The sequence below is a fragment of the Lycium ferocissimum genome, chromosome 10 (assembly GCF_029784015.1).
Source record: "Lycium ferocissimum isolate CSIRO_LF1 chromosome 10, AGI_CSIRO_Lferr_CH_V1, whole genome shotgun sequence".
NCBI lineage: Eukaryota > Viridiplantae > Streptophyta > Magnoliopsida > Solanales > Solanaceae > Lycium > Lycium ferocissimum.
The window spans coordinates 47,762,556-47,786,487 of NC_081351.1; the positions used below are offsets into that span (position 1 = coordinate 47,762,556).

A 23,932-nucleotide genomic window follows, 5' to 3' on the forward strand; every position below is an offset into this window, starting at 1 on the left:
GCGATGTTATTTATCAAATTAAAGATCACTCTCTCAATAAATTTGAAGAATCAATTAATCAGATGAGAATAAAGATAAAGAGTCCCCAGGTACATATCAATATCGGCAAAAAAAAAAAAAAAAAAAAAATCAATGGACTTTAAAAATTGCGAGCGTTCAAATCCTTCGCGGTTCCAATGTTTTTCTTCCTCATTCACTCTACTCAATTAGAAATGTTTGAACAAACATGCAAACCCTGTTCATTTATCCATGTCCTTTTCCTTCCCCCCGTACCCGCATCACCCAATAAAGTGAAAGATAAAACCTTACAATTCTCATTCTTATGACTAATCAATAGCATTAGACAATTACCCAACAAGATAATCAGCATGTTCCATACTTAAAAATGTGTCACAAGCGCTTTTTACATAGACAGAAATTCCCGCTTGTCTTGTAACTGTAAAACATGAACATCGTACTTACGAAAATCGCAATAGGTGGGATCAAAACTTTTGATAATTCAAACTTCTACTGCTACTCACATGAAGGAAATCATGGAAGAGCTGAATCGGTAGAAAAAGTGCATGCAAATAATCCTTAATTTTGCACATGCAAGTAATAGACCTAACATTTAGAAGAGTTAAAAAATAAAAATAAAATAAAAAAGACAGGCATTATGAGAATTACCGGGACAGAGATGTCAACTAGAAACACATAACCATCATCAAGTAAGTAACAAGTACCATCAAAGACGAGAAAATAAATAGTAAAACTGACCTTTATCTGTGTCAATAAGACAGATCAACTTGTACCAATCATAGTTCCAGGCCATTAGATCACGAAGACAGAAAAAGGAACAAAAGAATAGAACGGTTAGTAGTTCCGTTAATCAGTATAAAACAAAGAACTAAATATTCCAACAGCAGAAAAGAGCTAAGCACATATTTGTCAAGAGTCTAAACACCATCCACGCGAAACAATGGTAGATCATCTCACCTGCAAATTCTTGCTAGCCAAACTGAAACAATGAATAGAATACACTCGCACATTCTTTTTAATAGACACAACCGACACGAGAAGCAGAAAAAGAAAACACCGATATATATCACTGTTGAAAAAGAATAGACATCAAACAGAGTAGCTTCCATAATAGCTGTTGAGGAAATAAGGATATGATGCAAAGGCCCCAAAGATGCAACATCACAAACTTGAGCAAAGAACTACGACCTCGGACTGGGCAGGAAGGTGTGGCAATACCAAAATTCATTAAATGAGGACAATGAAGAAAGTCGTTGATATACACAACAGCTAGTGAAACTGCTATCTGAAACCTGGAACCTAAAACCGGTATAAGAAAACACAAAAGAATCTGGAACTATGATGATAAATTAAAAAACCCATTGCGCTAATTGCTTTCAATTAACATTTTAAGAGTATTTACAATAACTTTACAAGGCTTGCGTAGTAGGTGATATCTTCTAACTACTGTATACAATTACAAGAAGCAGAGCTATTGTCACCACCCAGCTCAGAAAAAAAAAACCATCGTGACGGAGCCATTCAAACCAGTCCAAGATCCACTGTACAGTAAGCTCTGAATGAATATACAACAATCAAATACCGTCCTCAACCTAATCTCGATGGGTCCTGGAAGCGCGCTTGTTGTCAACATATTATCTTTAATTAAGCCATCCTCCCTGGAGGTTCAGATAAAAATGGTGTACGAGCAGCAAAATGCCAGATATGGGTTGCTCGTTGGAACCAAAATCCTACAATGACTGAGCTAACATCTATCCATCAGGATCCAGTGGTTCTCCAGAACACTCATCTGGAGCAGCTTCCTCCTCCTTAGGAAGGCACCGGATTGGGACATAGACGTACCCTTTAGGTAATCGCTGGTTCTTCACTGAGGCTTGATTTGAAGTCATTAACAGCTCTTTCTCAAAAGTTTCCATATGCTGTTTATGCAACAAACTGTTAGGATTTAAATTCCAGCTAAAAACACGCATATCAAATATCTACCAATACATCCAACTAAACGTATGGCTGTTTCCTGTTACGAAGTACGTCATCCTAATAAATCAGAGAGAACATAACTCTTACCTTTCTGTATCTCAATCGCTTGTCACCATGATCTGTAGAATTGGAAGAAGCTCTATATGGGATTTGCTTCCCAGAAAAAGACACCCGTTGTGCCGGGTTCTGTGTAACAGGGTTGGGTGATGTAGAACTATCATCAGTCTTCCGATCACAATCCATATTCACAGGAAACTTAATATGCCGTTTTCCTGCTATAGCACTGTCTACCGTTATGTCATCTGATCTTTGTATTGTTTCACTGCCTGATTTACAGCCATCCGTGTAGCCTTTAATAGATGTCGTAGTAGCTGAATCTGAACTAACATCAGGTTGGAAGTAAGGGTGTCGAGTTAGAGCAGATAAAACAGCGTTGTCTCTACTTGAAGCCAGAATATCATGTGAGCAAAGGATTACTTCACGCTGCAAATCAAAGAACAGTCCATCAGTCATGACACCAGAAGAACACAGCATAAAAGAAAGAGAAGCCGACCACCTCCCCCTTCTCAAGCATTGATAACCTATCACCATTTATTTACCAGGCAACACATAACCGAATAGCAGATAAGACATTTACCTGCTAATGTCCCCTCCAATTTAAGGATGGAATAACAAGGATCCTGTAATAGACTATATAAATCCACTTTGAAGCTATTTCACATTGACATTTCTCACTATGCTTCTTCTTACCGTGGTTCTTTTTGGTGTAAAGAGAAATTAGCTAGTGATTCAAAACACAGACGTGAAGCCTGGATTACGTTTGTGAATACTCATCATGCACACTTCGTGCAATATATATAATACTTACCTTTTCTCAACTAAAATGTTTCTTCTTAACATGGAAAGAATTGATTCACATCAAACGGAAGTAAGTGCACAATCATAAGATTGAAATAGTGCAAGAAACCATACAAACAACGTCTAATAAACAGAACAAGTAAAATAGATTGTAGCAGCAATGTAACAAAAGTGATCAGCTCAACAATGCAGCGGCTAAGAGTGATATCAAACAGAAATAAAACAGCAGGAATAGTATTCACGGCTATGTATGCCATTAATCTGCAAAGAGCATGGAAAAGAAAGGAAGTGCTACCTTCAGCTTCTCCCGCTTAACGATCCTTTCGCATAATAGCCGTAATCGCTCAAATTCAACCTGCACAAGAGGATTTGACAGTATTAGCATCTCCATCATTCTAGGATGAGCAAGTATTTCATGCTGGTAATAGAGAAAAACAGAATGCTTCAATATCATATTGTGGACAGTAGCACATAACTGCAGCTTAAAATGAAAAGGAACTTCTTAGAATGGGAACAGTCACAATTTTTTTTTTTTTTTTTTTTTTTTTTTGAGACAGATAACATACGACAAGAGATTTACAAAACCAACGCTTAAAATTTCCATTTCAGAGCGGCGTCTAACCCTGAATACAATCTTATTACAAGTTGTCCTAAGGGGAAAAAAGGGGGAAAAACAACAGGAAAGCAATTAGTACACATGTTCCTTTGATTTCCACCATGTTCTAAAACAAGCCCAGGTGCAGGAAGTAGATGAGAGTTGATTCACCTTCCAGGTCTCAAAGAGGAATTTAGTTGAACGGCCCGGTTTCAGCAAAAGCACAAAAGAGACTAAGATTAAGGTTTCTAGGACCTAATCAACTACTTAAACACCAATTGGAAAATTACAACCTGCTTCAGGTTCAAATATAATTCAGTAAATCATACTGAATACAAAACTCCATCATGCCAACTGAGCCAACCTTACATCACACAAAGGTAACTTGTTCACAGAGACCCCGGTAAAAGGAAGGAGCAGATGGTCAAATAACATTAAATTGTTAAAAGCAAATCCACCACTGTTGTTTGTTGATATATTGGATTTATGAACATCATCAACTGTACAGGCCAGACTAATAGGGACTAAAGAAATAAGGAGTCAGTCGGCAACTACATGACAAAATATCTTAGTCTCTAGTTTAACAACTACGTTTAGTCCTCACTTATTTCTAAGAAAGGACCCAATAGAGGGCATTTTCTCCATCATTCGGACAAGTCGGACCATTTTTTCTACAATTTCATAAGCTTCCCTTTAACACCACAGGATGCTAGGCCGTACCCATGGTCATAGGGTGTCCTCCCAACTCCCAAAACAAGAAAGAGAAATCATTCAAGGAAAAAACAGTCATTTTCTTTGTCAGGTCCAGTTCTCTTGCTCCAACATCTTGCAGACCAGATGGTGAAAATAGGGATTTTCAGGCAACTAAAAGAAGCATCTGCAACCTAGGTAGTATAGTAACTTGTTCTACTGTCCTTTTAGGCACCGGATTATGCAGGACCAGTTCTTGTCACTAAGATGTAGAGGAAGAGGCCAAGTGATCCCTGAACGCTGTTCGAAATGCTTTGCAGAATTAACTAAATGGCTCACAAAATTTAAGAAACACAATTTCTTCTTTGGCATTAAAGAGTGCCTAATTGCCTGTGTGTTTCATATTCTTTGGTCCAGCAGAACTTTTGTAGATTCTCTACTTCGAAAGTACTAGTTTTTTTCCAGTAGCTTATTTACTCATGCATGTCTGTGTATTGAACACACTTCAAAAGTGTCTTCACGTTTTTTTATATTATGAAGTAATTGTTTCATTAAAAAAAGCATCAAGGAGATGCAAAGTTACAAGATACTTTCAAACCACTATTTGATAAGGCTTTAGCAGAAACCAAATGCAGTAGCAAAAATAATGAGTAGTCACGGTTATAATGACAAAACAACAAGTGCACTAACTAAGGAGGACTGCAATTCTAAAAGTCAAGATTGGGGTCAATGCATCTATTACAACCCAAGCAGCCCCACTTTCTAGATCCATCAGCTAGTCTGTTTTGATACCCTCTTAAGAGTATCCTATTTGTTAAGTGAACATACAAAAATTATATTGAACTGGTGCAATTAAGTCTCAATTCTCCTATTTAAATGCAGCGGATATCTACGTACCATCTCAACCATAAAATTAATAAACTCTATATTGTTGGCATAATCAATTAACCATGGAGATGAGAAACCGGAAAAAGGAACAAGAACAAATATCATATGAAAGCCAAAGAAAAAACGAACTTGACAGCAAGACAACTGCTGCAAATTGAAACATGATAAATAATCAGGTGAAATATCATCACTTACCCTGACTTGCTTCAGACTCTTCAATTCTTCTACCCCATGTCTCTGAGTCTCAGACTGATCACATTTTGTACAAAATGAGTATATGACACAAGTAGTCATTAAAAAAACTTGCAACCATTGCATGAACAACGACAAGACCAACCTTAAGTCTCTGTTCCAAACTATGTTTATCACAATAAGCTTTGTGCTGCAACTTGCCACCATTAGTTCTCATGCTTAAAAACAAGCCAGCACTTCTGGCACACGAGGGATGGAATGTACTCTGACAGTGACCATAACTACACTGCAAATAACAAAAGTTGAATTTAAATAAACAGACTAAGTTTAACACATCAAAAGGGAAAAAAAACCCTTCCACATCTTTTACCTTAGCGCATACACCTTTTCTCCGCTGGCAAACGAGGCAGACATCATTGCCCTTGGGGACAGTTGCCTGTCATTATCACAATAAGTGATACAGTAACTATTACAGAGACTATGCTGGTCCAGCTTTCCAGACCTTAACACAATCGAAATGAGCAAAAGACATATTCTTAATTCTGCTAAGCGCATACCAGTCCCTCAATTGGATGTACTTGTCCTCTTCTGAATGTTGATTCAAAGGTCCACTACAGAACAAAAAGATATTAGTGCAATTATCAATGCAACATAGTACATAAAGCTAGTGCAGGATGATGAATAGGCAAACATGAAGATTGTAATTTACTTCAGCACAGAAGGCGTGAACCCATTGACCATCATTTGACTTTCTAAAAGCACCAGCAGTACCGCCACATAACCCACATTCAGCAACAAAACATGGTTTCTCCTTCTCCCAAAGATAAGAAGCTTGAGCTCCAGAGCCCCCAGATGACAATAACTCCTCGCATAGTTCACAATACCAAGGGCCTGTTGAGTTTCTTACACTTCGATAGCAATCCAAGTGAACAGCAACCTATGAACAAGGATAATTTGAACACAGGAAAACATTTAAAGGGGACAAAGAATAGGAGTGTAGTGCTTCCAACCTTGCAGCTCGTACAAACTAGAATAGGATTCAAAATGGTCTCGGACCGTCTACAGACATCACAAGTTCTGGCATGGTCTTTTGAAATATCTGAACCTAGCTGGACAAGATCAGAGTTAGTTTCTGGTAATATCCGCACACCGGTTGGCCTTGAAAGCGTCTCCTTGACCCGAGGATGCTGTTGGGAAGAAAGCCTAAGCCTTTCATTGGTAGCATTCATCTTCAAAACATCCAGCACAGAGGGGGGAAAACAAATACATTTAGTACGATGAAAACTAAACTGAATTTTGAAATAGTTATTAATACTGCTTCAATGACTCCTAAGTTCAAACAAAGTTCAAACAGACTTACAACCTCCTGGTGCGTGGATTCTTCTACATTGTCTTTCCTCAATGATGAAATCCTAGACGATGCGGCAGCTGCCGCAGTTGCAGCAGCCAGTACAGTCTGAGCCTCCTGATGTCGTTTTTCTTTCCTTCCTTGCTTTTTGGCTTCCCTAAGCTCATAAAGATATTGGCTAACTAACACTGTATCCCATTCTCGTTGTCTAGCAGCATCAGTCTCCTGTTGGAGACTATTCACAACCTTAACAATTAAATCATCTACAAAAAAAAAAAAAATGAACATCAGTTAATTCAACAACAGTATCCTCAGGTAAAAGCACAACAATAGATGCATGTTATTGTCTGCGATCCTCAGACAATATAAGGACACGGTGATGCTAACATGCACGAGATAAGAAGAGGAGGATTATAGCAGAGACCACTAAAACGTTTTCTTCCAGCAGCATTACAAAGCAGTCTGTGTTGGTAATAAACTAGCTCTCCTTCCACCTCATCTGCTGGTGAAAGCTCCAGCAGGCCCATAGCACTCGCTTTCACCAACTGTTCAGGGCATGCACCATTCAATTTGAGGAGGTTGCCAGAAGCTGATTGTTGCGAATGTTGGCTGCAGCAGATTCCTGAACTGGAAGATGCTTCAATCTGAGAAACCTCACCCTGTCTCAAATCTGTAAGCATAACAAATAACATGAATTTTTAATATACAAGTTACGTCCTTAAGGTTTTACTTTTACCATAAAAATCACAAACATTACCGTCCAAAGGAACCCCGCTCTCCATTTGCCTTAATCTATTCTGAATAAAAGGGTGAATGTAAGAGTTATGGAATGCTTCCCGTTTACTGCATGAAAATATAAATGCGAGTAAAGTTCATTAGTTAACACACTCGGAGCCCAAAAGTAGCCACAAGTCGCAGCTAAAAGATATAGAATATAGAATGCTCACAGGACATCTGGTAAGTGATCGAAAGAAACCGACGAAATCGTGCTGCTCATATCAGCAAAAGTCGCAAGATTCTGATCAGATAAAGCACCCTGCTCCACTTGACCATTGCCAGGGCAATGGATTGAAACCTTTGATGGCTCTGCAGCCAAATTATTCACAGATTAACTTTCTGAGAATGGAAAAAGAGAAGTAAATATGCAAGCTCATTACTATATTAGCTTCACTCGAGAGAAATCTTTCTTACATCGCAAACAGCACAGACATAAACAAGAACGAAGCATAGAGTGCTTAAAACTAGTTATCCAATGACATAGATATTAACCGAGACTGTAAAACATAACGCAAAGACAGTTTCACCTTTCCATTTTTTTTTTTTTTTTTTTTTTTTTTTGAGAAGGTAACATATATACTATAAACAAGCAACCGAAACGGCATTAAAATACAAAAATAGGCTCAGAGGAAAAGAAAACCAACCCCAGGGGTAAGGATGAAATGTAATAGCATCAGACAAGCAAAATGTTTAGATTGAAAGACAGACAAGTAGGAGTTTGGAGCAAGGAAACTCATCCACCACTTGGAGCAAGAAAACTCATCCATCACATGGATTGAATGCTTCAGAAGAAAGGGAGATTGTCCTCTGAAGACGACAAAAATATGATCTATATGGTTGTGGTAATGAGCTGATAGAATACAGGAGCGTGGACCAATCTTTCAAATACAGCAGCTAGAACTAGAGAATAAACTAGGCAACTTCAGTTATCTTGCTTGGAGTGATTTGTATCCATTTGGTTTGACAATTGCTGTTACTAGGCTTATATTATTTCACACTATGGGGGTCTCAAAAGAATTTTCAGTATGCAGTTAAATATTTTTGTTATCGCAACCTCTGGACAAAAGCAACCAGCTAGCAACAAACATATTTGACTATCATCTGGTTTAACCGATGGTGGTTTACCTTACTTTGGCATTTCAATTTTTAATCACCAGGGTTCCAAGTGTCAATAAGCTTAATCTCTCTGGTGTTTCTCTTTAAATTTTTATGATTTTTATACGAGTATCCTAATCATAGAATAATAAATCTATGGAGGTCCCCTTTAATTCGTCCCAGAACAATAGCCTGTTTCCTTTTTTCTTAAATTTTAACTAAATCAAGTTTAATGAAAAGGAAGTAATACTTCAGATCATTTTAATTAATGTTGCCTCTTTTAGGCTTTTCACATCTTCCAACAATGATATGTCCATATATATTGACCTAAAAAAGTTTTAAAAGATAGCTAAGTTCACCAATTAATCATTAATAGTCAAATATAATAACTCGTTCACCCTTTTTTCTCTTGAACTCTAGGTAGAAGTCAACAAGGTACTACAATTGGGGCTACAGGATTAGCATGGAAACCTCCCTTATTGCCAAATCACTCTTCCTCCATACTTTTTCCCTTGATGCTTCCTCTTTCTTCTTGACCATATCTGCGACTAATACAGCTATTACAGTCTCCAGCTTCTCTCTAAATTTGTCACTTGATCAAATAAATTGAAAGACCCATAAATGAAAATTAAACAATGCCGTACCCAGAATGGAATAAACTATAGACATCATTTTCGTTATTTTTAATTCAAAACTTTCATTACTAGACACCAAACCAGTGTCAAAAGTGTATACAAGTTGCTTATGACACCATAATCATCCATAGGTATCTAGTTTGTCGACTATCTATACAACAGGTATTCTCTATTTGCACAAAAAATACAAGTACATAAAGAGACATTTATTCATCATAGAATCTTGACAACTGATATCACAATTCAGCAAGATAATAAATGAAAAGAACAATAATATTCCTATGAAAGTACATACTTTTTGATGAAATAAGGTGTTATATTAGATAGGCATCAAGGAGATGCACGTAACATACACAAAAGATATAATATACAATAAGAAAGTACACACTCCTCACATGCATAAGCAAATCAGAAATATACAATGCATACCTTCATCACTGTTGGGATCACCCGCTAGAGTTGCTTTTGAGGGAATAGTCTCAACCATAACCTGTGCAGGAGACAAGATAGGAAAGAACATTACCTCTAACTACTTAAAAAGCTACACAGCTTAACAAGAATAAATAATCAATCACTGACTAAATCAGTTCAAAAGGTCACAATATCTAGGTGTCCCTTACATGGCGAAGATTCAAATCACCAAAAAGAGCAACAAAGAAGTGGTCGGCAAGATAGAATACCAAACAACTCTTGAAAAGGAATATAAGACTTGACCAAGATCTTTTCCAAATGGAGTAATTTCTTTTTAGTAAGGTCCAAATGGAATAATTTCTCAAGTAGTTTAAAAGCCAAATACCAACATTACAGATACCTTAAGACAAAAAAGAAGATTACAATAGCAAAAACAAGAACACCCATCAGGAGCATTTGCTGTGGAGGTACATGATCTCAAAAGTTATCTTATCATGTTAGTCCAAAGCAAGAATCACGAGGGTGCTACACAGAAAATGGTTGTGGTATGTCGAGAACACATTTATTATGGAAACTAGGGAAGATCAGAGGACAGAAGTTTCTCGGGAAGGCACGTGTGAACCCATTGAAAGGAATTATGAAAGAAAGAAAAGAGTTTCAAGGTTTGTGGACTGTATAGTTGACAATGGCAATACAATACATCTTTGGTATGATTAATAGTGAACGGAAGTACACTGAATGAGGCATCCCTACGTGTGTACCGCTCCCACTGATAGTGACATGATAGGACTCAACCATATGAGGAGTAACTTTCAAGGCATTTAGCGGGATACAAGGTTCAAGAAGAACATATAGGACTAGGAATTGGAGGAATTTCAACAGTTTCTTCAAAAAAAAAACAGCTGCAATTTAGGACAGAGGACCGGGACAGTTTGGAGACGATTAAGGGGAGGATGCTTCACAATGAAGCCCTATTATGTGGGATTAACTAAAGGGAGCAACTTGAGAGAAGTGTGGAAGGCAATTTGGAGTACCAAGGCGCCAAAAAATTGCTTCTTCTCCTGGTGAGCAGCAAGAAATCCCTTCCTTACTGATGATAATTATAGGAACAGGGTGAGAGTTAAGGTGAATTGGTCTCAAATGTGCAGAATAAGCCTTCCTTACTGATGATAATTACAGAACAGGGTGAGAGCTATGATAAATTGGTCTCACATGTGAAGACTCGCACGGAAGATAGAGATCAAGCTATCTTTTTTTACTTAGCAGGACAGCAGAAGGAAAACCAGATAAAAAATAGCTCATAAACAAACTCAGCAAAACTGATCCGATATCACATGTGATTCGGCTGACCTCAATGAAATATAATTAAATAATCAAAATCTACAAAATTCATGAAACATTTATCATACCTTCCGCACACCAGCAGAAGGAAGCTCTCTTGGACAACTTGAATCTTCCCTTCCATTCACACTAGTTTTAGCTTCTTCTGCAGCTACTCCGTCAATGTTGAGTGTCTCCTTAGGTGAATAAAGTGATTCACCATCTTTCACAACCCTGATATTGTTTTTGGTTCTTCTTCGAGGTGGTACAGACTTGACGGGTACGAAGTCTGTAATCTCGGGTTCTGTAACTCTAATGGAATCCAAATCATCCACCACACCAGCCTCAACTTTTGGCACTATCGTGGATTTAATTTTAACTTTTAGAGTTTTCTGTAAACTTCCAATATAAGCATGATTCTTCAACCACTTAGCTACCTTGAACTGTATGTCAGGAACCATTTTATCATCCTGCAATTAGCAAAATTGTAGATCAAGAAAAGTATCAGTGTGTTGTCAAAAAGGAATCAGCTCATTCAGAAACTCCAAGAGAGACAAAATTCTTGAGTTTCTTATCATGTGCATAATACATGAAAGTTAAGAGGAGAAAATAGTAAAACAAAGGTATTACGTTGAGCATTGAGGCCAACAAGTCTGAAGGTACGCCAATCTCCACAGCAACATCTTTCACATCAACTTTTTTCTGCTCTATTAACTACAAATGCAATGAATATATTAAGTATTTTATAAATTTAAATGGCATATAAAACTGGAAATGAGAACATCAAAAGATTCTCCAGATCAAAAGTACAGATGCCAAAACTTATGTGGTATATCCAAGTCATACTTAATTCCCAGAACACGATCAGTGACACAAGGTCGACAGACCATTATATCTTATTAAATTTTCGTATTAAGGCAATCTAATATCTACTTGGACACTTCTACAAATCTAATGGGCATTAACGGGATTCTGCTTCACTGTTTTCTGCTGCTCACTGGTTTTTCTTGGTTGCCTAATCAAAAGTTTTTGAAAGAATAAATAGGATTTCTTTTTTTATTAAAAGGAAAATTAACTACTTGATTATCTTGTCCCTTCCTTCAATCAAGCCCAGAAATGGAAAGAAAGAGAAGGAGTTTGCTGATGGACTTTGTGTATCATCTCATCACAGTTTTCAAAATTTGCCAACATGATTAGGAGAATTGAATGTACAGTTGCTACTTAACAGTACCTTTTTTAATATCAAGGTGAAATATACAGGATCAGCCACATCGCCATCTTTATTTTCACAAAACCCCCAATCAACAGGCTGCTGTGAAACACCGCATTCTGTTTGACGTTTAACACTCAAGCCCTTCTCTAGCAGTCCATCCTGATGTAATGCATCACCATTCAACTTATCTAAACCCGAGATAGAATTGTCGGTGTGCAACACTGTTTTGTCTCCATTTCTTAAGCCAAGCTTTAGCTTGTGTGGTTTGGCTGTAACTGACGCTGCCAACTGACTGTTACCTGTGACACAAGAAATGTCTACTGCAGTTCCTCTACCTTGTTGACTGCTACTATTGATCTGGAGATCTGAATGCTTCACGCAGAATGCGCGTAATTCAACCTAAAAGCATTGGAAACAACAAGTAGGTAAAAAGTAACAAGGAAGGCATTTTAATCAATATGATGTTACAAAATGAAAAGGATCAAAGCACATGTAGTACAAAAAGATTTCAGTTAAAACCCGAAATCAGAAAAAGACTATCAGTTCAACATTACATGTAAAAAGAGGCATGAGAGGAAGAATAACAATTTTGAAAGCAGAAGACAAGAAGAATGCTCACATCATCACATCCAAGTTTCCCCCATATCTCCATTTTGTGCCTTGCTTCCCTGGCACATATAGGATGGAAAGAAGTCCTACAAGCCCCTACAATCATTAAGAGAAGAAATTAACAAAACAAAAAACTGCCCCAAAAGTCTACAGAAATGTATAATGATTTCATCAAACAGGATCTTTCAGTTTCTTTCAATGTACGTAATAGGTGGTTTAAATAGAGAGGCCTATGTATACCCGTCATGCAAAAAAAAAAAAAAAAAAGTTATTGTGGGGGTGGGGTGCAAACTTATAGCAACAAATTACTGAAAAAAAATATTCCACCTCTACAAGACTCACTAACAAAACATTTAGCAATGTCAGATGATCACCTACAAACAGGATCAATTTAATCACCGACAGAACACAGATTCAAAATCCGACTAGGACTGATAGAAATTAATAACTGCCTCACTTGTTGAAATTGCATTGCTGCATAAATAGTTTGCCCAGCAGTTAGAAACTACATAACATCGTTGATCAAAGCTCTTATAAAATAACTAATCATGAGAGCATTTTTATAGAAAAGATGCGTAAAACTCCATCTGCAAATGTGGTACTCAAATGGACACAAATCTTAGACCATTGAGCAGATCAGGCTCCTCTCCCCAAAAAGAAGGAAAAGGAAAGTGGGAATACAGGTGTACTTGTGACAGAAAGCAAAAGATGCACATTAGCAAAACAAGATGACCATATTGATGAATAGAAGCTATTCTCCCATTCTGTCTTCACTACATTCAATTCTTAGTTAGAATCAATTATGGATAGCAACCAAAACAGATCTAAATAATATATCAACAAAACAAACAAAAAAAGGTGGAAAACAAAAAGAATACATAGCGATTCCCCTAATTCCTATATCATTGCTTTCAAATAAGTAGTGTCTTTGTAAGAACTTGGATTCATATTCCAGCCATTCTCTGGTTGTCTGAGCTCACTCAAGCATTGTAGGAACCAATCTTGAGCACAATTCCAACACTACACAGACTTCAGCTAAAAAATAATTTACCTTATCCATAGAAAAACAACCTTCAGCGTGACTCATATACAATAATAAATCTCGAGCTTGGATCGATAAAGTTAATAAACTGAAGCTTTTTTTATTATTTTTTTCTGCGGTCCCTCACCCCACAAAAAAACCACCACTTCTCAGCCACCAAGCACAACATATCACCACCCTTCCCACCACGTAGCCTTTTCCAAAAAGGCAAAATTCACCAACTGCGTTCTCACCACCGTAAAACCCACCAAAAGAAACTTTCACCACCAAAATAACCTTCATCAACTAGACCCACCAAAAACGATACTAGAAGCACCACTTTCAAATACATAAGTAAGAGATGGCTCGAGAAAGAACTCCAGTTAAGACACGGGTGAAAAAAGGGGATGTTGTTTTGAGGTGTTGGTTTTGCGGTGGAGAAGGGTTCTTGACTAAGAAGGTGTTTGTAGTTGTATGAGGTGGTTTTCACTTTTTGGAAGAATGAAAGACATAAAGTGAAAGGGAAAAGGCTCAAATGTGCCCCTAATCTTTGCGAAATGGTCTAGATATACTCTGTTAGTAGTTAACGAAGTGAGGGACATGTGGCAGCCCCAGTTGCTAATCAAAGTGATTAGATGCTAATTAGATCCAACTAATACTCCATTTGAAAAAATGGCATATGTGTGCCATTTTTGTGACGGCAAGAACACATTAACCCTAACTATTAACGGAGGGCATGCTTAGACCATTTCACATAGTTCAGAGGCAAATTAGGACATTTTCCCTAGAAATAAGATAGTGGGTAGATGTATCCAATACTAATATGATCATGACCATAAACCAACCAAGCTCAAGTTATATAATCTCAGGTCGTTACTATTCTAGATCAAAGTAGAGCTCGAGCGCAACTCATATACTGTGATAATAAACAATTCTCTCAAGTTAATAGCTTGAAATTCACAATTACAACGAGTATCGAGTTTCCCGAGTATCCTCGATGACTAGTGGCATACAATTCAAAATTCGGAGATAATGGGCTCACCCCTCTACCGTTATCCATTTAAATACCAGATTTATTTTCGTGGCTGGGTTCGAACCTGTAGCGTGTGTCTGTCCCCGCGGTCACAAGTTGCATTCTTACCACTAGACCAAATCCCTGGGGTGAGCCCTTTGTCCTTTATAGGGAATAGATCAGATAAATTACATTATTTGACCAAATAAATTATATATATTACACTAACTAGGTGTCAAACAACTAAATACATGGTGTGAGGTTAGGTTAACCACAATCATAACCAAACTATCCCAATGGTCTATATTCCTGTGTGTATTTTCTTTTACAACAAAAGAATAAATAAGAACAAAGACAAATTCCAATGAGTTCTTTGTTTGCAAATATATGTTCATCTGCAAGCTTCGAGTTTAAACACAATCACCTAGTTTTGACCAAGCTGTGAAGAATACCTAGCTGTTATCTCCAGTTCTCTTCATGATGCTGAATTGCATCTTAGACTCCTAATAAAGACTCAAATCCTCATTTCCCAAAGCTGGAAATTTCAGCCCAATTAATGTAAGCTTCTCCAATTTAATACCCAAAGCAATTAGCATTAGCTCCCCTTTCAAATCATAATCAACTTTTTAAAAACAGAGAAAAAATGACGAAAGTTTCCCATATGTATTCTATGGGACTCGCTAGAGGTTGAGAATGTGTAAGAAACCATCAATTCAATGACTGTAAAAGTGAAAGAAAACAAACATACAACTCAAGGTTATGCTGGAGAAAAGTAGGGGTGGACTCGGCATTAGGAACTTCAAATCACACAGCTTGCTTTTGAAGTGGTTGTGGAGATATGACAAAGAAGGACATTTATGGAGAAGGTATGCTGACCAACGCCATTGGCACATAGGTCATGTACTATCCTCTCACGGCGTAAAGTCTCTAAGAACTATCATACTTATACCTTCACCGACACATTCGGTGATCTTGTCTCAGAGTTTTGGAAGGGCAAAACTAAGTACATTTCACTTAGAAGAAATTGTTTTGACTGGGAAATCCCCAGAATTGCTCTCTTATTTACATATTTAGAGATTGTATCCCTCAATGATCAAGTGGAGGATTGTATTGTATGGAATAGACAGCAAAATAAGAAGTTCACAATTAAAAAAGGCATGATACAAGACTCTCAATGGTGGGGAGTTATAGCTTTAACAGTTTGTCGTGGAAGCAACTCTGGAAATCTAAAGCTCCTTATAAAGTTGATAATTGTTTCATGTGGTTGGTGGCGCATGATGCATGCCTTAGACACAATAATCTACAGAGGACAAGGACTCTAGGTGTGTCACGTGCAACAGAGAAGTGGAAAATGGCAGCCATCCGTTTCTACATAGCTTGGGGGTTGGACAGATTTGGACATTATTTTTCTGTTTTTTTAATATTACCGCTGCTTATTACATACACAGCCAAAGAGCTAGGAAACCTCCAGGGGTATTAGTAAACCATTAAAGAAGACCTGGTGCACCATCCCTGCATATATATGCTGAAATATATGGAAGGAATGAAATGCGAGATGCTCAGAAGGGAAGAAAGTCAGTGTACAGCAGCTTAAATACAAATGATAATGGCTTTTGGCTTTTTGGTGTAATTTATCGGATGTAAAAGATGAAGATAATATGGCTTTTTTAATTGTACAGAATGATTACTCACTCTTGTACTGCCAACTTGGCACTAAGTTTCAGCATTTCTTCTCCAAAAAAAAAAAAAAATTACTGCAGATCCCCTTGAAATTGCAAAAAGCCTTTCTGTGGTTGACACCAAGCATATTATCATCACTGAAAAGAAAGTTCTCTTTATATAAAGACGTAACCAGTAAAGCTATTCGAGGGACTGCTTTGAAGTTTATCAGCAATTTTTGCTTCAACTCTGAGCTGTAACCTGTAGACTTACTGATCAAACTCTCTGATCCAGTGACCTTCTCATACCTTCAGACTTACTGGTCAAACTCTCTGCTCCAATGACCTTCTCATATCCTACTGACCCAAATATTTGAGCAAAACGCTAGGTCAACACCAGTCAATAACGAGACAGAGAAGTGAAAGCACAAATACAAGAGAAAGGCACCCCCAACTCCCCCCAGCCACAAAAAATGGGAAACATAAAAGAAAGAGTTTGCAGAAACTTTCCAAGTTCTCTTAACCCACTGAAGTCAATAGCCCCAAGTACATATCAGAAAATAGCAGATAAATCAAGTTCCTATTGTACTGAATCGAGTCGATGTCGCTGTATCCAGCAATCCTACATTAAATTCCAAAGCCGTGTTTCAAGAAGTATAAGGAAAGATCTACACCCTTTTTCATGAGTTGTAAAAAGAGAGGAGAATGAACACAATCAAATAAGAATGAACACTGCAACCAAATGAGATTTATTTCTTCTTAATTCTTGCTCAATTACAGATGATTGATAAAACAAGATGAAAGCCCCAAAAAACTGAGTAAGTATACACGAGATATGTCAAACACGCAAATAATTTTTCTGTAAAAGACTACAGCACGAATTGACACGGACTTGGTGCATGCCAATGGAGCCACTGACTAGAAAATAGAAAGACTTCTAAATATATCATTAGCTCCCGATTAACCAAACCAAACATCTTCGAGAAAGCCATTAACGAAGAAATGCGGGAATGGTAAATTAATGAAGCAACAACACATACCATTACTGCACCGAACACACGCCCCATGTTTCACCTTGCACAGATAACAAATTAACTTCTTCCGTGTATCCTTTATACCATCGACATTCATTATTGGCTCCATGATCCTAGTATTCTCAACAAATACCTCAGGCATCCACTGAGAACAAAACAAGTGAGCAAACTCCAGTCCAGAAGATTCTTGACCTCTTTCCCTACATGGTTTCAAAGCACCGCCGCTTTTTGGGCAAAGCACACATGGCTTGTCATTACTTACCATCTCGTTCTTTTGCTTGCACCAAGAACACAACCAAGAACCCTCAATATCATCCTGCACACCATAGCATCTCTGATGAACAGCGACATTACAAGAACTACAAACGATCAGTCTGTTCAACACATCACCATGGTCGCCTAAACTACAATAGTGACAAAACGAAACGGACCCTTCTACAGGACGAGCAACTAGAAGCTTCTCCAACCCTGCATCTCCACCCAAAAGCTTCCTTTTCTTCGAGGGTCGTTCAGAGGCAATATATATCTTATTCCTAGAACCTAATAGCCATTCTAACCCACTAAAAGGCAAAGACTGAGACGACGAACAGGGCTTCACGTTTCCATCATTTTCTTCTTTAGGCAATTCGGTTTCCTTTTCCTTTCCTCCTTCACTATCCACATCCATAAATTGCTCATTATCCTTCTCTTCTTTAACCGTCGCCCCACTATCATTTACCCCACTACCATTAACCACACTACCCACATTGTCAAGTGTAGGAACATACAATAAATTCCGATTATCATTACCCGAAAACTCGAAAGACCCAAGTTTATACAATCTATCAATATCATCCACATTTAATTGACGAAAGTATTCCTCAACATGATCCCAAAATCCAGTATTACGACCTCCCTTTTGTCTCGACGACGACTTCTTCTTCGTTTCGGTACCTACATTCGACTTCTTATGCCTTTTTCTACTATCAGAATGTTTATTTAACAACTGAGCTAAATTATTAGGTAAAGTAAGGTGCGCAGTATGCTGAGTAGAAGTAGTAGTAGTAGTAGCATTAGCAGCATCCTCAGAAGAATCAAAAGGACAACGTAAACACAAAGCTTTTCTTGCCTGTGTGTAAAAATCTATTTGTTGGGGCAATTCCGTAATTTCATCAAACTTCAAGGGCCTTTCTGTAATTTCATTATTTTCCGAAACCCTAGAAACAGATATTGGGCATTCCTTTTCCATTATCTTCCTTCGCCGCAGACATCTCCCACCGCCGCCGTTACCACCGCTCATCTCCGCCGCCGCCACCATACATCACCGACAACCGGAAACCTACAAATCTACACCGACAAAAGATAGATAAATAACGATATGAGATTTGTATTATTATTTGGTATAGGAGAAATAAAGAGAAAGATGTTGTTGTTGTTGTTGTTGTGGTAGGGAAATAGGAAAGCTAGGGTTAGGGTTTGTTTGTTGTTTATTTTTTTGGGGTAAAGGTAATATTTTGTTTTTTTTTGGATCCGTTTATTTTTCTTTTTTTCTTTTTTCGGAAGAGTCGCGATTTTCGGAAGAACAGGGAACGGGTAACGTTAGAGAGAGAGAAGTATGATGTTTTTATTTTCTTTTATTTCTATATATATATTTTGTGAGTACGTGACGATAATAAATAATGTACGAGTAATACACTTGGGGCACTATAGAAGGAGGCTATTTATTAAAAAAAGAAAAAGACGTGGCAAATGGCATAAAGAAGACGAATACCTTTTTGACCTTTTTGCATGAGAATTCGGATCGGATTCTGTAGTTTTTACCGACTTCGACTTAAAACCAAACTGGAAAATTTAACCAAGAATAAAAAAACCGACATTTGGTTTAGTTTGGTTTGGTTTTTTTATAATATTTGGTTTGGTTATGGTTATAGTAAAAAATAGCGAGATAAATAACCGAACCAAACCGATAATTATATACATAAAATTTATAATTATTTATATGTATAATATTAACTTTTCATAAATAATTAAAGATATTTTATACCTTTTAATTATTAATTTAATTTTTTACTTATTTTTTGGCCTGTAAAAGAATATGTCAACAATCCGTGGTCCTCTAATAAAAGTTGTAAAAACCCTACTATCTCTTTTCATTTTACATTGCCATTAGATGTCTTTCCTTAATAAAGTTCGCCTTTTTGCCGTGAGGAAAAAAAAAAAGCTTCATAAGAAATTTGAAAAATGTAGAGAGAGAATATTTGAATTATCACGGCTAGTCATAAATTGAAAAACCGAACCAAACCGACCCAAACCGACAATAACCAAACCGGTGGTTATTATTTTACTTGGTTTGGTTATGGTTTTAGATATTTAAAAACCGACTAAATTGGTTTGGTTATGGTTTTAGCAAATGGCTAATACAAAATCACGAACACCCCTACTTAAAACGACCTGCTATTTCATTTTTTATATTTCTTGTTTCTAATATGCTAGTACTAGTATTACTTTCTTTTCTTTTTTGGCCAAATGCATACGTGGTCCTAAAAAGTTGTTCGATTTTTTCATTTAGATGCTTAAATTTTGGAAGTAGTCAGATGCTTCTCCTATTCTTTTCCCCGAAGTAGCTAGGCCATCCTGGACTTGAACCATAGACCTCGCCCGTGAAGTAAATCATCGCACCACTGCCAACTAAAAAATAAATTCTAGTCATTATGCAGCTGTCAATGGATTCTGTGATCAAATGCCGCTAGAAGAATTTCTCAATATGAGATAGCCATTCCAAATAGTGTCAAACCATAATTAATACAATCTTTTTTATAAAAAGGTGACTAAACTAACGAAACCTACTTAACGACTAAACTCCTCCAAGAATGTATCAATTATGCACAATTTGCTCATATGGCAAAGTGTGTGCTTTCCACTCCCTTGGAGCGGGTTCACTGGTTATTTTGATTTTTACTTTTTTTCTCTTTCGGTTTTTTCATTATTCCCTTTTAACTTTCTCTGGTTTTACTTGAAGTCTTCAATAACATGCCATAAATTTTTACGCCCAACGATAAGTTTTAGCTGGTTATTTTCGAATATGATATACAAGAATGATCGTTAGCAACTGACAAACCAAATTCGAACTTGAGCAGAGAACCGAAGTAGTTGGTCGAAAGTCTCGAGAACCCTCAGTCAGATGTTTTAAATGAACCAGGCAGAAGAATGGCAGATTCAATGATGAAGAAAGGTGATTTTTTCAAAGAATGAAAATATGGAAGAGTCATGATGGTCCTTGGAGCTTTCACATCGCTGCTCATGGAGTTTTTGTTGAGTGTCTTAACAAAAGATCGCATTTGGTCAAAAGAAAAGAAATTATTTATAAGGAGTTGGATACTCTTAATGATATGAGGTCTTTTGGAGAAAATCAAGCGGGTTTGGCTCAAAGCGGACAATATCACATCATGTTAAGAGTATCTTTGACAGTTGTAGCCCAACAGTTTTCATATGGGTCTGCGGTGATTGTATCAATATCTTCTCCATATTAGTTCTATTCCCCAATTTTTTCTCAAGAGTCCTCATTATTTGCATGCCCGATTAACATCTGATTTCAATGGAGAACAAGGATTTAGGAAGAAAAGGACAATGTGAATGAAAAAGTTATTGCGAGAATTGGAAGAAAATCTGAAATCGATATTATATAGAGATAGAGAAGAGAACTTTCCATTTTTTTCCTAATAAATATTATTCCTTTTTTTTCTTACTAGTATACGTATCCGCGCGATGCGCGGACAAAATTAAAAGAATATTAATCATATTAAAATGTGATTTATGTGGTAGCCAATTTAGTGTTCAAGTAACTCTTTATATTTACAAGGTATAATACTTCCCCTGGCCTACCTGCAAAATCAACGAACCACATCATACTTTGAATCAACTTTTTTTTCCTTAATACAACTGGGAACCAATTTTTATAGACAAATAAAAGCATCATGTTAAGAACAAATATATTAACCTTCCTAGTTACACGAGTTGTAACTTTCCCATTCAAGCCAAAAATAGGATCCGAAAGGTAACCTAAATTAAGAAAAAAAAAAGATAAAAATTGTCAGAGAAATATTTAAATTGTTCTAAAACAAATAGAACCTATTAAATTAGGTAATGTTTTAAACTACAATTAATACCTTCTTTTATAATTAATGCAAATAGAATTTGTTGCCAAGTGGCTTGTTCATATTACGCCACTTGGCTTAATATTAAGCTAGACTACTCTCCTTTTATATATACTAGTATTCATACCCGCGCGATGCGCGGACAAAATTAAAGAATATCAATCATATTAAAATGTGATTTATGAGATACTTTTCACTTTTCGAGAATCAATTTGATTAAACTCTGAAACTAAATTGAAATAAATTAACTCAATTTTTGAAAATTAATATTTTATTTGAAAACTACATGAAAAATAAGCTATAACTTTTACCATATCAATTTGGTAAAAAAAAATATATCTCAAGATGATGATCAAAATTCATGCAGTTTGAATGTTGGGAAGCGAAAAGTATACATAAATTGTGATAGAGGAAGTATAAACTTTTGTATCCAAATCAAGCATTCACCAAACTTACAAACTATCAACACTATGAATAATTCAAATCATTCGCGACAAATAATTTTCTTGTTCCAAACATACGTTGTGAATTCAGCGTTCAACCTCCATTAACTCTTATTTTGAATTAGTGATGTCCTTGAGAAAACTTCTCATCAACATTCTTGATCTTCTACTCTACCAAAACTTGGTGTTGAAAGGATAAAAAAGAAAAAGATCAAGAAAGTCAATCACATTTATATCATAATTATGCAAAACAACATAAAATCGAGAAACTACACATGTAATACAGATTATAAACACTGAAAATTTTAAGCAATGAAAAGCAAGGAAGATGTTTGGAGAGTCGGTTGTTGCCATAAATAGAACCACTCCAGAATCCACATGTCACAGTCCCATTGGATTTTTTTTGCCATGTCAGTCGTGTGTGAAACACACACGCTTTATATTTTTTGTCTCAGCAAATTGTGTTAGTCAAAGTTTGAGTGTCTAAATGAAAAAATCAGACAAGTTTAAGGGTTCACATATGTATTTGGCCTTCTTTTTTCTTTACTCTTTATTGAAGAAGTTTAGGTATTTGCTAATATACCTCGGATGCGCTTTGTATTTTAACTCGCCGTTCAAACGCCTGCTTAATAGTCAACTATTACAAGCATCTGACATCTTGAGTAAAGTCAAAAGCTCATTACACATACGTAAATTAAAAACTTACTTAATTCTTAAATAAATGTATAGTGTAACGTATTTTTAAATGTTCAATTTAATGAAATCTCTAGTATAACTCATTAACTAAATTTGAGATCTAACTAAGGCAAGGTAAAAGAAATAGAAAAAATCAATAAAAATGAATTTGAAAATTTGAAAAAATCTAATGAATTAACTCGATTGTTTCTATTGAATGTTCCTAATGGACAAATTTACTCAATTAATCAAAGTTGTAATACCTACTTTGTATATCTTCTTAATTTTATCTTAAAATGTCAATATGAGAAGTGAGAGTTGGGTGGGACGAACACCGCGATAAATAATTGTACCAAAATTAATATAAGTTGTACCATAAACTTGGGCCTATATTTTCCTTTCAATTGTTATTTTTCAATTGTCCTCTTTTAGCTGACACGTCCTTTCCTCTTTATTTGTCTAGAACATATGGCTTCCGCTTCACTTCCATTTCCCCTGCTTCTTGAATTTGTGTCATTAACAGTCAATTTTTCTATGCCTATTATGCGTTCTTGTTCTCTTTGGTTGTTTATTTTTTTTTTCTTTCTTATGGAATTTGGGGCTACTTCTGAAAGAGGTCGGTTTAGAGCCTTGGTACAAATTTGAACTTATTTTTATTGTTTTTGAACCAATCAATCATCTTTATATCTTGATTTCTTCTTGTACTTCTTTTTTGCAGGATTAATTTTACACGTATATAATTATTGTTGAGTCATAATGCACTTAGAGACCTAGAGGAAGAAATATTTGGTAGAAGCCAAAATTATGGAAGAAAAAGGTAGGGGTTTCGAGAAACAAACGTGACTATTAGTTGCAAATTCCTTAAAAGAAGGACTGCCCCTGGCACATGCCTTCAAGCATTTTTGACAGGTAGGTTAATTTTTTTTTTTTAATAATTGCTAGCTAATTTTGTTTTGATTGGTTTTAAGTATCCGTCTTTTGTTATAATTGTGAGTTTGAGGTATAATTTAGTTCCAGTGATTTTCATTTCTTGTTGCTTTGTTTTACTGCCCTTGTAATGGCTTCTTCATATGCATGTTCTTCCTCTTTATTCAACTTCATTTGTGCTTAAACAGAAACTATATAATGATGTCAAGGATTACCATTAATGGTGGAGTTTGATTCATCTCCAAATGCACTTTGGGCTTTTTGGAGCTTAGTGGAATGAACGAGCAGGGAATGCAAAGAAACTGATTGCTCTACTGATATGTTGGTACCTCATATTGGGAGGTTTGGAATGAACTCTAGCGCCTATCATCACTTTTTAATTGGTTGTTGAAGCTCTTGGTCC

At 36.4% G+C, this 23,932-nt stretch overlaps 1 protein-coding gene across 4 annotated transcripts; it reads right to left on the reverse strand.

Annotated features, from left to right (window-relative positions):
* Positions 1–1,379: 1,379 nt before the first annotated feature.
* LOC132034130 (uncharacterized) lies at positions 1,380–18,991 on the reverse strand. Of its 4 annotated transcripts, none has more exons than XM_059424389.1 (19): positions 17,358–18,989; positions 12,637–12,722; positions 12,036–12,416; positions 11,435–11,518; positions 10,894–11,274; positions 9,503–9,563; positions 7,514–7,652; positions 7,324–7,409; positions 6,991–7,236; positions 6,579–6,829; positions 6,229–6,447; positions 5,928–6,155; positions 5,776–5,829; positions 5,589–5,654; positions 5,364–5,504; positions 5,222–5,275; positions 3,149–3,208; positions 2,083–2,478; positions 1,380–1,937 (listed from the first exon to the last, which is right to left on the reverse strand). In XM_059424389.1, exons 1-19 carry the CDS (start codon positions 18,646–18,648, stop codon positions 1,770–1,772), a joined length of 4,392 nt encoding a protein of 1,463 aa, XP_059280372.1. In that variant the 5' UTR covers positions 18,649–18,989; the 3' UTR covers positions 1,380–1,769. The 4 variants fall into 4 exon arrangements, with proteins under 4 accessions (XP_059280372.1, XP_059280374.1, XP_059280373.1 ...); XM_059424391.1 differs by having other exon boundaries at positions 7,547–7,652; positions 17,358–18,988; XM_059424390.1 differs by having other exon boundaries at positions 6,582–6,829; positions 17,358–18,988.
* Between the last annotated feature and the right edge of the window lie 4,941 nt (positions 18,992–23,932).

What these genes read in the sequence shown, in the direction of transcription:
- LOC132034130 (XM_059424389.1), bottom strand. Translation starts at nt 18,648, where the DNA reads ATGGTGGCGGCGGCGGAGATGAGCGGTGGTAACGGCGGCGGTGGGAGA. An exon ending in GTGTGTTCGGTGCAGTAATG is followed by an intron (nt 12,723 to 17,357) that starts GTATGTGTTGTT and finishes TAATGATTGTAG; the next exon opens with GGGCTTGTAGGACTTCTTTC. An exon ending in GATCACTTACCAGATGTCCT is followed by an intron (nt 7,410 to 7,513) that starts GTGAGCATTCTA and finishes ATTTTCATGCAG; the next exon opens with TAAACGGGAAGCATTCCATA.